The following is a 16,571-nucleotide window of genomic DNA, read 5'->3' as shown; positions in this document are numbered from 1 at the left end:
TCTGAAGATTAATAAGCAACACATAATGACACTGGAAAGTGTGATACTTCCCCTGTTATAACTAGCTGTCCTTTAGCTGATAACCAAAGTTCTTTCCTTTCATGTGACTTAAGACTTCTATTTTATGTGGCCTAAGGAAGCTTACAACAATAAAAGGTCAAATTGCCCTACAAGAAATAGAGCATCTTTAATATTTTTTAGGTCCAAGTCAGTTCAAAGCCCCTGCCATGAGCAGAGCTGCCACCCACCAGCTCAGGCTGCCCAGGGTCCCATCCTAGGCCTTGAGTGCTTCCAGGAATGGAGCACCCAGAACTTCTCTGGGCAGCAGTGCCAGTGCCTCATCACTCTCTGAGTAAAGAATTTCCTCTTAACATTTAACCCAAGTCTCCCCACTTTTAGTTTAAAACCATTCCCCCCTGCCCTATCGCTATCTGCCTATGTAAAAAGTCAGTCTTCCTTTTGTTTATTAGCTCCCTGTAAGTGCTGAAAGGCTGCAGTGAGGTCTCTCCAGGTGGAATAAATCCAGTTCCCTCAGCCTTCCTTTCGTAGGAGAGGTGCTCCACCCCTCTGAATAATTTAATGAAACCTGTCTTAGACCTAAATTAAATTCGGACTAGAATAGCTTTGAATTAAAAACAATTTGAAAACTTAAAAATAAAATTAAATAAACCTATTTCTTAACTTTGTGATTTGGTCTGTATGCAAAAAGTGTGCACCTCAGTTCAGTAACAAATTACACAAAATTTTCTCCGTGAAGTTGACTTCAAGGGAACGAGATTAAGATTGCCTCAAAATACATGATGCCATCTGAATAGTTTGGACGTATCCATCCATTAAAACCTGTTCCTATCAAAGTTTGGAAAGTTTGACCATTCATACCAGCAAGGCCAGATATTGTACCTATTATTTCTTGTCTAAATGGTACCAGACTTGAAAAATCTCAAGAGGGACTTTTATTCACGGTCAAGTAGAGGGTAACAACTTTTATAGCATTTCAGTTACTGCAGTCTTTCACTTAATTTCACTTTTAGATGTTCTTACATCCCTGTATAATACTGAGGTGTATTTATATAAACTTTATCAGTTAGGGAGACAGAAACACTGGAAAGCAAAACAGCTGGCCAAAGATCAAAAAGATCATAAGATGAATGGTAAAAAAAAAAGACAGGAACAAACATCCAAATTGGCCACAGGCCCTCCTGTGCTCTAACCACCTGGCAAATCCCCAGCCTCAGTGCTGTAAAATATACACATGAGCTCTATCTTCACTCTTCAGGATGCCTTCACTGACACAAAACTGAACCCGTGCAAACTCCCTCTGTAAATGTTTGTCTATAAATAGTTTTCAGAGTGGAAATTAAACCACCAACCATTTTCCATGATAAAGGACTTGAATGTTTTCAAGCAAGAAGTTACACTTCATGGTACATACATACATAACATAACAAAGAACCAATTACCTTCCAAGTGGAAAGTCTCAAACTCCAGGATTACCAGTGACTGCGGCCCCCGATCTATGATATAACTGCAGTTCAAGTTGTTGTCATACTGACTAGGGTAGTTAGGAGAGACAATACGACCTGCAGGACTGGTAAAATTTATTCCGCATCCTGCAAACAGAAATAAATAAGGCGTGGTTAAAAGCTGGGTGATAATATCATTTCAGTTTTTCAAAAGAAAAACCAATAACGTATAGAAGGACCTCATCTCTCCTTAGGAGGCTGATCAAAAAGCCAGGGAGTTGTATAGACCATGATGGGAAGAGTAGATCTTACACAAGACTCAGTAGTATTCTGGGGAAACAGGGCCTTCCTGCCTGCAGCCTCCCATAGTTTCTTGGCAGCTTGTGGATACGACCAGGCTGCAGCCCCTCAGTCCAGTGACCATAACACAGCGCTGCTGCTCTTATGGGCACAGAACTTGCACATTTCAAAGTCCCTTTGTACAGACAGATGTGGCTGAATTTGCTGGCGTGGTTACTGGGGCACATCAGCAATGTAACCTCTTTTGAAACCGTCTGTGTTAGCCCAAGTGGTTGCATCTGTGCTTCATGTCTGACAGACAGGGGGGATACAGCCTGCAGTAGGGCCAGCTCTGGGTGGCTTTGCAGTACATGCAGGCAACAGAGGTTTGCCGCTCAGAACTTCTCAAGCACACAGAACTGTTCATTTTCACAGAGCTCACTCTGATCGAAATGATTTTGGAATGTCACCAGGGGCTCCTCTTTATTTTAAGCTTGTAGCTTTGTTTTATTAAGTTTTATTATTATTATCACTATTTATATTAAGCCTGTACACACAGGCTTAATATAAAGGAGAACAGTGTGCAGTAAAATGCTGGTATAAGATTAGAAACAGGCCTGTGAAGTCTGTGATTTTCTCCATTTATAGGCTGCACTTCCCTATTAGTTGTTACTGACAACATTAGCTCAGACATTGCAAAAAGAAAAGCCATTTCATTTCAGAATTATTTATGCTTCAATAGTGTCTTCCTTCAAGCACTTAATTTCTCATTGTTCTAATCTGAATCCAGTGAAAGGAAAGTGGTTTCCTCTGGCAGCATCCTATAAAAAAGCTGCAAACAACCAATGGTGATTGAATGCTACCTTCTACACTTCCAGCGAGTTTGGCCCCCATGAAACACATTCCCTGGGGAAAAAAAAATGATAGGCCCACCCAAGAACTGTCACTTTAACTATGTGAACTGCAAATATAACAAAGCAAAGCAAAAGCCAGCACAGATCTTGAGAAGTCATCTCTTCTGAGAACAGCTTATGTGAATGGCATGGGCCATTGGTGAGTCCCAAAACTGAAGCATACAGTGCTCCCATTGCATTTAGTAAGGGAGTTCTTGTGTTCAAAAGCTGGGTAGAGGCTTCTACAAATGATTGGACTGAGGTCTGCCTTGATACACACACATAAACTAACCCGAAGTGGAAGTTTAGAGCAGCCATCTGGCTTAAATGCCACTTACTGCTTATGAAAGATGCAGAGAAACCTCGCCCAGGAGCATCCCGAGACTGAAAAACTGTTGTTACGATATTGTTTGGAGCAATAACAGGGTCAGGAGCTGAAGTTCCGCATCCAGTAGCTAGCAAAGCTTCCTCTTCTTCATGATTTCCTTGCCACACCTGACAAGTCCAGATTAGAAATAATTCAGTGTTTCGGCAGCCCATGTAGCTTGTGGAAACCCATTACCAGGAATTACATGTACAACTGTTCTTCTCATAGACTTAATTTAGGATTCATCTCATGCTAAAACTTAGATGTCTACATTGGAGCTAAACATCTTTGTTCACTTTACAGTCAGTAGGGACAGAAAGACTTATCCAAGGAGTGAATCACAGAAAAAAATTGGTTCCAGGCACTTCTGAAGGGCATCTGGAGGTCATCTGCTCCAACCCTTTACAAAGAGCACAGCAAACGTAGTTCAGGTTGCGGGAACTGGAGAAAAACATTTTATGCACATTATCATCTACCCCAACTTTGTCTTGGCTAACTTACTTCCATATTCCCTATCAGTATGAATATCAGTATATACAACAAATTATTAAATGCAAAAATTAGATTATTCATAATAAAACTCAACAAAAACCTAGGGGTAATTTAGTAGCACTAATCTGGAAAATCTGGATTCTTAATATCCAGTCTTGCTAATCAAAAATTCTTCCAGTTTTTGCTCTGTTGCATTCACTGGTTCAATGACTAGTATTAAATGACAGAGAGAGTTAAAATTAATATCATTCACAAAAGTACAATAAAGAAAAACATACATTTTTTAAAGTACTACTTTAATTGTATCAACAGCTAATTTGGGTTTGATCAAACCATGCATTCAAGGATCATATGCATGTTTAAAGAGTCATTTAAGTGAAACCTCCATCGAGTAACTATTTAAACATGTACTTGAGGTTCACACTTTAGGCACTGAGTTTCAGCTCATGAATAAAATGAAACATAGGAATAAATATTTTAAGTTTCTTAGTGCTTAAATCATTTCCTGAATCAAGATGCTATTTGGCAAACACTCCTATAAGAAAAAAAAAGCAACAAGGATTTACTGCAATAATATATGTATTTTCCAGTTTTTGATTGTATTTTATACCAAAAACACGTGATAAATAAATAAATAATCAGCTTTTAATTAACATATTTTAAATAAATCTGAGTGGATAAAGAACAGCCATGTGAAATTGTGATTGCTCTAAGAAATCATCCTAGAAAGGGTTAGCCAAGGGTTAGTCTGTAAGTGTACATATATGAATAACCTCATTCATCTGGCCAGGTGTTTGAGGCAATGGATGCTCAAAGGATTAATATAAATAAACCATGGCCTGTCCAAGATTTTGCACAGTCACTATTGATTTTGGATTCCTCCTTTTTGGCTGCTCAGCTTAGAGTGAACATGAGAAACTTACATCTGCTCAGCACTTTTTCATATCCAGACATATAACTCAAATAATTCATACAACTCAAAGGTGAACATCACCAAATATTTCAGGTTTTTCTCTTAGGAGAATATCTCCAATTGATACGATTTTTCCCATGTTTTTTGGAACAGTTTAGAAATACAAATTTAAAGCACCTTTACTAAGTAATATTAAGTTTTTTATATTAGTTAAAATGTATTATAATATATTACAGTAATCAATCAGTGGAGCAGGCTATGAAAAAACAAATTTGATTTTTTTTTCCCCCAGCTTTCAGAAATGAGTGCAAGTGAAGCTTGTAAGCTTCTAGTTGTAAATCAGATGTAAAAGCTGCTCAAGACTTCCTACATGTTGTCAAATATGTTTGACCTTTATTGCAAGTGGGAGTTGTACTGCTGCAGAGAAAATGTGCACAAAAACACTGAACATATGCCAAATGCCTGAGAAAAAAAGTGACACTGTGAAAAATTCAAAGCATGTCCACTCCATTCTATTCCTTTGAAAACAAGTGGCTCTTGACAACCTATGAAAGATAAGAATGCTATCTTTGTAATTTGAAATAAGAAAAATAATGATTAGTATGGTTTGAATGGCTCATAAACCATTAGTATGGTTTTGTAAAGTGTTGTGTCACATTGCTGTTTTATAACTCCTTGGAATAACTCAAAAGGTCTTTTCATTTCACAAAATGTTCTCATTATTTCCTGGTTCTGAAGCCATATGTACTTCTCTCATATTTGTCATTTCTGCAGCAGTATGTAAGGGGAGGGGACCTTCTGGAGGAGGAGCCTCAAGTGCTTCTGAAATTAGAAATATACAGTTCTCAAAACGTATGGGAAATAGACTGCATGGGCACAAGGACTCCACCTTAAATTTCCTTTTTTTGTGTGTGTGTCTTGACATCTTAACCACAACATTACAAAAACAGAATTCTGGAATCGTGACTTCTTAAAGCACTGCTCTGCTGAGAAATCCTTTTACCTTCACAAAACTGCTCTGGCAGCTTCCATCACTATGTGGGATCTGGAAGTTATTGTGGAAGATCATCTCCAGGTGTTTGCTTTCGTGCGTAATGATGGTCCACGTGCATCTGGTGTTCATGGGAAAGTTTTGAGGCCAATGAGGAGATTTGATCATACCACTATCTGAATGAATGATCCCACCACATCCTAGAGAAATGAGAAACAAGTGAGAGAAATGTTAAAATATTTCCTGTTCGTGTTGCCTGAAAACTTTGAATGTCCGCTTGCTGCTGTGGCCTGAGAGAGGAGGAGCCCCAGTGCCCATCCAAATTCATCTTTTCCTTCATTTCCCTTCTCCCAGCCCTGCAGCAGGGAGGTAACTTCACTCAAGAAGCTATCTCTTTGTGTTTCACTTCCTTTTCTTCACAAGTTCTCTCTCTGCCATTTCATATCCTTTTGTTCTGGCCCATCTATGTGCCCCTGACAATGAGAAGCGAATATTGCTTACATAAAGAGTAAACATCAGAAATAAATTAATAAGGAGTTTCTCCTGAGATTGCACAAGTTCCCTCCTGCACATCATGGCATGCATATAATGACTGACAGCCATTCAGAGAAGTACTGTGGGGAAAAAACTCTCAATCTATGTTGATTTCTTGTTTTTCTCATCCCATATCACGCAAATATTCCAGTTTCCCATGTGAATCTACTCGGGTTATATCCATTCACCCAGGGCAAAATAGTGATGTCTCCTCCAGCCCAGGCAGCCCTGTGTATCTCTGAAGGATTAGGGAGAGGGCTAAAAACTATGCCTTTAAAAATTGTTAACAGATTCGTTTATAAAAGGGAATAGCTGGTCATGGCTCTGCTGCATCTCATGTTCCTATACATAATAAGCTGGGTTAAAGTGAAACACACTTGTGGATACTCTGCCAAGAATAATTTACTAGGGCTAAGTGTACAGTACAAGCAACCCGTTATTATTTCAGAGATTATGTACGAAGCATGAATAAAGAGAAAAAAAAAAGTTTTATAATATTCTTCTTTTTCCTTACTTAACAATACATATATTAGCCTTAAAAGGAAGATTTTACTATTATCTTATTTGTGTTAGATAGTGGCAAATGTATTTGGGATAGGAATATGAAGGCATGTTTTGCTCATACATCCAGAATGCAAACCTAGAGTTTCTTAGTGGGCAAATGAGAAGAAAATTGAGGAAAGGTAAGAAAGTATCTAAAAGAAAAAAGAAATCTTCACAGAGAAATATACTGAATATGCATACAGCATGTGTACACTGGTGTCTATTGTATCGGAGAAGGCTGGCCTTCCTTGGGCATGGAATCCCAGTGACAACACCAAAAAGTGTCAAAATCTGCTTAGACAGTGTATACTCACACAGGCACAAACTATCGGTACCTGTAAGAAAACACTCCCTTTATACAGCAGTCACTAATATTCAACTCAGGCATATTAACTGCCTGTGTGGACCATTAGATCATTAACTGATGGAAAGCTAATCAGCAGCAGCCAGGATTGTAGCTGGAGGTGATGCTGGAGAAAGCATTGTGTGCTCTGTGCTGAGGCAGGAAGATGTACTGAATTATTCCCTGCCACCAACTGTCACATCTAGACTTGCAGTTAGTCACCTCCTGAAGGACAGTGTGCAGATGGTGAATCACCTTCATTATTTTTTATATCCAAAGAGATTGTATTTTCAATAGTTAGCTTCAACAGGGGGAAGTTAGGAAGTTAGCGTCTTAAATGTACCAATTTAGTCGTGCCTGCACACCACCCTCAAAAGAGTACCAACACTTCCATTAAAGTTACAAGTTTTAAGGCTGCTGAGTCATAAGTGTCCTTTAAGAATTTCTGTCTGCTCCTGTATTGAAACTGACCTCCTTCCTGTTTTAAATACTTAAACCAAATCAAACTGTGAAACAAATAACGTTTGAGAAATGAATGTCTCACACTTGCTGGCAATAGATACCACTGCTGGAAGGATAATGAGCATGGGATCAATTTACAGGCATCAAGAAATTGCCTGTAGGAGGCTTAAAAAGTACATCTTTCCAAAATTGATTTTATTGTGTGAGATTAATAAACACTAGCTTAATACTAGCTTATCTCAGGAACGCTGAAGATGTTGACAGGTATTTATTTTGTTCTGCAATACAAATTTAATTGAAGAGGAAGAATCCTGCTTCATCTTGTACTTGAAAAGTGCTGGGTAGATATGATATACTGCTGTGCTAGACCAAGAAAAAAACAGTAATTTTTCTCTTACCTAGAGATTCTGCTGTCCACGTTGCATAAAACCCACCTCCTTGAATTGAGCGGTCAGAGTTAAAGATAACCAGTAGCTTGTTGGAGCCTGACTGAATGATCCCAGGGGATGTGTTTCCACAGTACCTTCCTATGACAGGAGACCCAGGAGAGCCACCATTCAGGATAGTAACAGAGTCCCACTTACAGAGTGAATGATTTTCAACATGAAAGGCTGTAAAATTGAGCTGCAACAGACAAAAGCAAAGTTCAGAACCTGGCACTGATGGAGAGTTAGAGTAATTCCAGTGACCATCCTAGCACAACAGTTCTGGGGTATGCTCAGAAGTCTGAGCCTGACTTCACCTTCATGCTCTCCTACAGATTTTCCTTGGACTCTTCTGCTATAAGTAACAGCAGATGCTTACCATGAAGACTGAAATGAAAGAGAAACATTCAAGTTCAAACCAGGGAATATTTGGATTTAATCATATGTTTGAAGTTGAATACATCCTTCAGAATTGTCTCAAATATATACAAATACTGAACTGCTCTCCAGCTCTCAAAGCTTCTGATTATGGGAGTGTAAGTAATTACGTAAGCAGAAAGATAAGGCTTTTTTTCTCCTATTACTTTGATCAAAACACTTAGCAGTTGCTAAAAATAATGCTAGTTGCTATTAAATCTGAGAGAAACAGTTGCATGGTTGGTTCCTATGGGTCTGAACTCATCACATAATAAACTAGGCTGGGAAGGCAGCTACTGCTGCTGTCTCCCTCCCACACTGATAACTATTTGTCCTTGGATTGATAGGCACACAGGAGGGATTTCCAGCTTAAAGGTATAGATTGTCGATCTAGTAGCGTCCTGATGTGCTGATGTTGCAATACTGAGGTATGCCAATGACTGCCTGGCCAATCAGGTGTGCGTTTTTTCCTCTACCACCTTCAGAATTGGAATCTTTGTGATGAAAAGGTTTAGCAAATACACAGAAATTCTTTCTGTCACTGTTTACATCTATTCATTTCTAAAAGAGCTTTGCCTGAGGCAAAGACCAAATACAAATGTAGCTTAAATTTTTCAAGTTTGGAACTTTACCAGCAACTGAAACTGGTGGCATGTAACAGAACAGGTTTGTCTGCCTTCACTGAGTAGGGGACTATCCGTCCTTTGAAATTTAAGATTAGTTCTGCTTTAAACAAATTTGTGGATTAAATAGAACCTTTGCATTCTACTAAAATCTTCCTGTAAATGAGCAAACGTAGTCAGTTATCAAAATATCACGCAACAAAATAATTAGCACTGTGGGTTTGCATTTCTTCTAAATGCTTTGTAGTCGTAAACAAAGAAAACATGACAGGAAAATAGTTAAAGCCATTACACATGAAAATCTGCCATGTGTTTTGACAAAATTGCTTTTCAGATATCTTTTTTTCTGACCTAGACCTCAAATGTTGTTATCTTGAGCTGTTCTGCGGAGGATCAGTCAAATAGTTCAGCGAGTGAAGCCTCGCACTGCTTTAAAGGTGCTTAAATTGGTGTCTGAGCAGTGTGGCTGAAGGATGTAGCGCCTCAGGAGGCTATTTACAGTTATTAGGATATTAGGGTACATCACAGACATAGTTTACACCAGTACATATATTACCTTCTAACTAACTATTAAGACACAGAACTAACTTTCCAGTGTCTTCTAACTTTCCTGCAGAAGTGCAGAAGCTCATTTATTCTCATGACAGTGAACATGTCCACGCACATCTAATAATAGGAGTTATTTTCCTACAGATAGAAAGGAACTGTTTTGAAGGAGAAATCAGCATTATGGCTTTGAGGTCAAGATAGATATGGATCTGTTTTCCAAAAAGCACAATCTAAGTTAGTTGTTTCACACTCTTCCGTAAATAAAACAGAGGGGGAGATTTTTCATTCCTCCACATTTCTGATTTTCCAAATTATCTCAAATCTCCTCTCCAAGATTCAGATTGTGCTCTCTCACATTGCCAGTCGTGCACACAGTCGTGGCATTATTACTCACAGTGATGGTTTCACCTTCAGGGGCTTCCAACAGCCAGGAGCAGTGATTCAGGTTGCCATATGGCTCTGGGTAATTAGGACTTGAGATAAATCCCCTTTCACCTGACTGTATACCACCACAGGCTGAAGAAAAAAAAGTAACATACACTGAACACTATAAGCAAGTGACTGGAAGATTATTCAGCCTGAAGTAGCACTAAAATATAATTAGACTGACACAGGTGATTTCGGATTACACATGCATGGGTGAATAATTTACTGGGGAAGCCCAAGTTTTAATACTTTTATCATTGAATTACTGAGTAAACAGCTGAATGACCTTGAGAGTTCACGCTTATTCTGACAGTTAGTAGAGCTCTGCAAAACCTTTGGCAATTAACACTTGCAGCTGTCTTTTCTGCCTTATCTTCCATTTGTTTATCTCAGACTCCTAAGAAAACTGGTGCCATTCTTGGGCCAACACAATCAAAATAAAAAGTTGCCTATGTGTCTAGATAACCCCCAAGGCTAAATTCAGCTGTGACAGAAAGAATAGTTGCTCTGGGCCGTAAATGGCAAAGTGGTGTAATTTGCGCTGATATGGCTCTTAGTCGATTTCAAAATGAGTGCAAGGGTTCAAGTAGCAGAACACATCTCAGTCATGCTAGCAGCCTGGAGACCTATTTGAAGTGAGTCAAACTTGGCTGGCGTTACCTGCCATGTCCCTACTCCCAAGAGCAGACAGCTGTTCTGAGTGTTGCAGTGCATTGCAAAAACTCAAATGTGGTTCAGGGAATGGGAACAAAGAAGCAGAAAATAAATCTGAAAGCTAACTGCTAGCATATGTTTGCTTCAGATGGATATAAATAGCTGCAGAAACTGCAGAACTTCTGAGGATCTCTTTGAGAGCTGATCCCATGGTATGAATTCTCAGTATCACCAAATGAATGGTAACATTCTCCTTAGTCAGCAAAGGAAATAGTCTATAAAGTCATTTACCTTCAAATATGTAACGGCCCAAGAATCCTTTATCTTCAGTGTTTTCATCACTTACAAAGTGTATCCAAACCTGGGGCGCAGCTATCACAAGTGGCACTGATGGTGCAGCCTGACCACAGAGTCTGGCTATTAGCTCTCCATCAGCATCCCCTAAGCAAACAAAGAAAAGAAATACACTTTTTGAACCCTAAAACAGGTACAGAAACATAAAGGAGTACATAGGGAAAACATGCATTTTATTTGATTTTGACTAGAAAACTAAGTATATGTTACAATAGTTCAATATGATTATTTGTTATAAGTATACTGAGCGCTACAGCTCATTGACAGGATCTAAACCTTTTCAACAGTGTTCTCTTCAAAGCTGTATTAATTATCCTTTTAATATCTCGAGCTCCTTCAGTCCTCTCTCTGATATCCTGCACACTTTTGTTTCATATGACTCATCAGACCTGAAAACTCAGCAACAGATCTACAGAAATTTTGGGGCACAATGAAGGGAAGGGACGGTCCAAGGACCTTATTGCATGGAAGGCTATGGAGTCTATGCGCTCATGGCAGCCATCATTAAAGTCAACGGGGATTCTGAGTTTTCAACAGTGTAAGGATATGATCCAAGAACAAGGCATCACTGCTATATTAATTGTGTGAATCTCTTCCCCATATACTGTTCTGTGTATAGCAAAAAAAACCAAAAAACAAACAAAAAAAAAACGTTTGCTCAAATCATCAAAATCACAAAGGAAAGCATGACACAGACAGCAGCACTTCTGCTCACACTGTTGTCTTATTCCATCTTAGTGGTAGAAGTATCCATTGCTGTTTATTTCTGGTATATGCTCAGGAGAAGGAAAATAAGTATAATAGTAATCCTCAAGACAGCCAGGCAATGCTATTCCTAAGTCTGCTTTTCTAATAATAGCAGTGTGTTGGTCTTAAAACTTGTCTATCCCAAAGCATCTCCTAGCTCCATGCAGAGTGGCAGGCTGTTCTTGCAAAGTCAAGAGAGAAGAAAGGAGAAACTTTGGGCATTCTTCAAAGCTCAAGCATGGTTATTCCAGATAACATGGCTGAGTAGCTTCATCCTTTTGTTACATTCAGTGACACAGCCCACCACTGGAAATGCCTTGAACCCCAAGGATAAAAGACGGCATATATATATTTTTTTAAAGACAACAACACAGACTAAGTTGTGTTTTTTTTTTTTTTCCCTGCATACAGTATCATTAATTGTGTTGTATGGGTAACTCAAAATAATTTTACACATCTCAGCTTCATTAGGGTCCCTGGATGACTTCCTGCTGAATTGGATTTTCCAGAAATTCATATCTACTGTGTTGGGACACTCAAACAGCATCTACCTGAGTTTACCAATATTCTGCACCATCTGCTTTTCATGGTTTATTAAAAGTTACTTGTCAGCATGCAGAGCAGAATTAGGGCAGTTTCCCAAGAGACTGGTCTTGGGAAACTGAAGTTCCACTAGCATGGCCAGAATGTGCATTGCTATTTAGATGACAAAGCTTTATAGTGCAAAAAAAGACTGACTTTTTTTTCTTCTTTCTTTTGTTTGTATTGCCTGGAGGTCTATGGTTCAAAATAAAGCAAGGCTAGCAAAAACTGATGAGTAATTGATCAGAAACATTTTGTTACATATTTTTCAGAGTTTTCTTTTCATGACTTTCCAGTTCCAGTGCATATGTGGGAAGGAACTGTTAGACTTTGCAGCAATGCGTGTTTTGGCTCTGCACATGATAAGCTGATGCAGTGCAACTAAGTGATCTCATTCAAATTAATGCATATGAGCATGTAACAGCTTCCTGCTCTCAGACCCCAACCTTTCAGAAACAATTTCCTGGTAAATTAGAACCTGCTCTCACTGGGACTTACAGATTCATCCTTTCAGTGGACAGCTGGAGCTTTCATACTACATTTAACATTAGCTAAGTGATTTTCATATGACATTTCCAGTTGCTTTTTATTGTGGATAGCTAAACATGCCCAAAGTTGCAGAGGTATTACTGGTGCAATAACCTTGTTATTATTTTTCTTTTTAAATGCTTTAATCGGTATTTTGTGATGAAGTATCACAGGAAATACTAATTTGCTTTTGGAAGATCACCTTACAGTTTACAAAACTGGAGTGTGCAGCCCAGAGCCTATGAATAATTAAAACATTCTTTAATCCACTTCTGCTATCCCTGGGGATATCTTAAGAGCAAGGAGAGAATGGGCTATGGACAAAATAATTTTTTTAATAACTTCTCCCTGACTGCATTCTTCCAAGGGATCTGAGGTAAAATTCATATTGTATGTATTACAAACACCACAGAACAATTTGTAATCCAAAGACTTATACTCTATTTTTGAATCTTCTGTCCTGAAAGAGTGACGAGATCCACACATCCATTGCACTGATATTGAAATCCCACTAGTGGGCTAAACGGCAACACGGGAGGCATGCATAAGAACACTCTTTCAAATGGACAGACCCTACAAAAGTCAGTCTCTGCAAATACATAAACAAGATTTGGTACAAACATAGTTGCACAACCGGAATCTTGATAAGCTTAATCCATTCTCCTTCTGAACATACCAACCTATGCGTAACTCTAAATAGTCGTACTGGCAGTCCTGATGATGTTCCAAGTGGAAATCCTCAAAAGAGATATATATGGAAGAGTTGTAGTGGGAGGGATTTTCAATGGTCCATTCACAGTTCAGTTTACTTGTGTAATTCTTAACACCATCATAACCAGGAGAAGAGAAATTTCCACCTGTATATCCCATCAGAGTTCCACCACAAACTGCAGAAACAATATAATTTATTTTAAAATAGTAGTGATTCTTGTACAAACAGAACAGCCATCCCTGTTCATAATGCCCTGTACAAGAGAATTCTTACCTTGGAAGTTATTTGCAAATCTTTAAAAATGTGTGTAAAGTGAAGAAATAACCATTACTCACAGCACGAAAATATTCCAACAGCACCATCAATAAAACAAAGCATTAGCTAACTTTGTGAAAAAAAACTCACTGCAGTTCCAATTCAGTACTGCTCAGCTTCTAACCATTCCCTAATTTTAAATTCCAGAGAAGATTTTTCTGGAATATACCCTCAAGAGCAGCACGCCCATGCTAGAGTAGGATGCATATGTGGGGGAAGAATCAAGTTTGAAAGACTTAAGGCCCCAGTAGTAAAGGTCTGCCAATCACCTCCCTGGAGGCTACACTTGCAAAAGTAGGTTAGCAGAACTCTTTCACAAGCTACAGGAAATTAATTACCCCCATGAGTAATAAGGAAACACTTGAATTATTCAAGTAATCTACAGCAGTATGCCTTTTAGATTTCTTCATGGAATAGGCCCACTTTAGATCATCTCTAACACAGGACCAAATACAAAACAATAAATCAGTAGTGAGGGTAAGGACTGTGATCCAGCAGAGGTTGTTCTTTTGATTTGAAGTCCGTGACTCCAAGACATTCCCCAATTTTTCCAAGTTCTTTCAACTAATTAAAGACATCATATACACCCATCCAGAGATGTAAGGAAGAGAAAAAGATATCAGAGATCTGTTAACTGCTTCAGTCATTTTTGTCACGCACCAGCAATTTAGTTATGAAATGAATCATTTAATTCAAACACACAACTTACCTGAATCTTCATTGGATGTGTATGAGACACTGAAGCCTCTGGTTGCATGGGTCATATCTGTTACCAAAACAACTTTCATAGTGTTTCCAGAGGATTTCACCTCAGTGCCTGGGTTTACCTCACCACACAGTTTGACCAGACGGGGAGAGTTCTGTCTGAGGCCATTGTAAACCTGTTGGGTCAAAATAACTCTTCTGAGATACGTTCTTATGAGCATCTCCCGTACCATACAACAGCGTTTCACCTCTTCAACACAAAGTTCATTGATGTCTCTCACAGCAGGTTAACTCCCAGTTCTACTCAAGGACTCAGAACAAACTTCCACTGACTTGAGTAGATGAGGCTTGGAAGTAAAACATCAAAAATACCTTGCTTATTTTGTCAAAACTCAAACATAACAAACAGAAACTGTTTCCTAAATTTGAACAGTTTGATCAGGAAAAAAAACAGTATTTTAGTTAAATATTTAGACCTTCAGTCTAAAGTTACTGATCATGTTCATTTCATTGCAAATGATCATATTTGAATTCTTTTTAAAACAAAGATCATCTTTATCAAAAACATCCTCCAAAATATTCAGTGCTGATGGGCATTTTTGATTAATACAAACATTTCACTTTTTGCTGATTCAGATGTAATTTGCACAGTTTCTTTCACATAGACTTTAGCCTAGGACTTAATTTCCTTCTTTCAAATACAATCTCAGCAAGGTAGAAAAGACGTTTCCTACTGAGATTTGGAATAAGTGATGAAGGCACATCAAGTAGCATGACAGATCTTCCTTTAAAAGATCACTGCTTGATTATTCAATAAAAAGCCATTCCTTATGGTCTGTCTGAAGTACCCATAAAGGAAAACAAGCGGAAGATCACCCACAAATCACCAGGGAAAGCTCCTTCACTCCCTCACATTTGTACATGAGCTGGCTTCTGATCATGGTAAAACTAAATCCTGCACTGCTAACCTGAACAAATGAGAAAGTGGATACTATAAACTGGTGCAGCTCAGGGTATGGGTAACATGTAGAGAACTCTGCCTTGCTGGGGGAGAAAGGCTAGGGATGAGATAGATGCTGACAGAGTAATGTGACCATGTTAGGGCTGCATGGTGAGAACCTTGCAGATCCTGCAGCAAACATAACTGGATATCCATAAAAGACTAGGGGAGATGGAGGTACCTCTACCCACTGCTAAATTAATGACATTGAAGCCTGGTTCTTCAAGTCCTCCCCTCTGCCTGGCTCATGAATTCCAGAATGTCCATACTTCAAAATCAGCAGATGTGACCCAGCAGGGCTAACTTTCATTTATCTGTTTCCTCTGGATGAAACTGTGATATGTCTTAAAACCAGATGTAGACATAAATGACCTTTCAGCTGTATTACGTTCTGTATTCTGTCTTCACACACAATACTCACAGCCACATAATCAGATGAGCACCTCCAGTGTTCTTCAGTTCTCATATCATTAATGGTTAGGATGACACGTCGACCTTCTTCCACTGTGATCCTCCATTCACACACTCGATTATGTGGGTATCGGTTGGGATAGTTTGGTGAAGTAAACATTCCAACAGGGGCAGAAAAATCCCCACCGCATTCTGAAATACCCAGATATTGGGACATTGTTTATAGAGTTCATAGCAAATAAATAAATAAATAAATAAATAAGTTCCGATCAATAATGAAAGAAAAAGAGGTCCTGAAGGCTTGATTTGTTGTGTGTATTCTGTTCATACATTTGTCTAGCAGCTCAGTTCTTCAGTTCCTATTCATCCATAAAAGCAGCTGAATGTTAATAGGCCATTGCAGCTCTAAGTATTAACACGTCCTTCTCCAAAGGGTTTATGTCAGACTTCAGAAGCCTGAGTGACCCTTGGGCTTTGTTGGAAAACAATACAAACCTCTTAATGTGGCTGTATTGAGATATTACTGCCTTTCAGATGACTAGGCAGGGCCTTAGTGTAATGATGGAAGGATGTGTTTTTCCTCTGCTTGTTAACAGAGGTAGAGAAAAAGCGACGAAGGACTTTAAGCAATACTTTTTCAGTACAGTTATTTTGTTTGTTCCCATCTTTGCTACAAATATAAAATTGTACTCTGGTGAACGAATATTAAAAGCCTTGGGTATACACATTTTTCTTCTGTGACTAATGGTGTAAGCTTGCCAGTCTATACTTGGTTTCCTCTTCAGATACAGAGATATAGTTCAATGGAGTACAGTGGGAGAGTTAGTTTCTTTCTTCATCCTC

General features: G+C 38.7%; 1 protein-coding gene across 4 annotated transcripts in view; it reads right to left on the bottom strand.

The window, feature by feature from the left end:
• Positions 1-16,571, bottom strand: part of CUBN (cubilin) — a 138,257-nt gene that overhangs the window by 25,062 nt on the left and 96,624 nt on the right. For all 4 annotated transcript variants that reach the window (XM_040695519.2, XM_001235155.7, XM_046934912.1 and 1 more), the window contains 9 exons: positions 15,739-15,920; positions 14,322-14,493; positions 13,266-13,472; positions 10,666-10,815; positions 9,689-9,810; positions 7,679-7,904; positions 5,411-5,598; positions 2,974-3,130; positions 1,461-1,610 (listed from right to left, as the gene is read on the bottom strand). In XM_040695519.2, coding sequence (XP_040551453.1) covers positions 1,461-1,610; positions 2,974-3,130; positions 5,411-5,598; positions 7,679-7,904; positions 9,689-9,810; positions 10,666-10,815; positions 13,266-13,472; positions 14,322-14,493; positions 15,739-15,920 — 1,554 coding nt within the window. The remainder of the gene's footprint in view (positions 1-1,460; positions 1,611-2,973; positions 3,131-5,410; positions 5,599-7,678; positions 7,905-9,688; positions 9,811-10,665; positions 10,816-13,265; positions 13,473-14,321; positions 14,494-15,738; positions 15,921-16,571) is intronic.

The sequence above is a fragment of the Gallus gallus genome, chromosome 2 (assembly GCF_016699485.2).
Source record: "Gallus gallus isolate bGalGal1 chromosome 2, bGalGal1.mat.broiler.GRCg7b, whole genome shotgun sequence".
In the NCBI taxonomy this organism is placed as follows: domain Eukaryota; kingdom Metazoa; phylum Chordata; class Aves; order Galliformes; family Phasianidae; genus Gallus; species Gallus gallus.
Note: the sequence above shows the minus strand (reverse complement) of the source record. Positions and strands in the feature narration are given on the sequence as shown.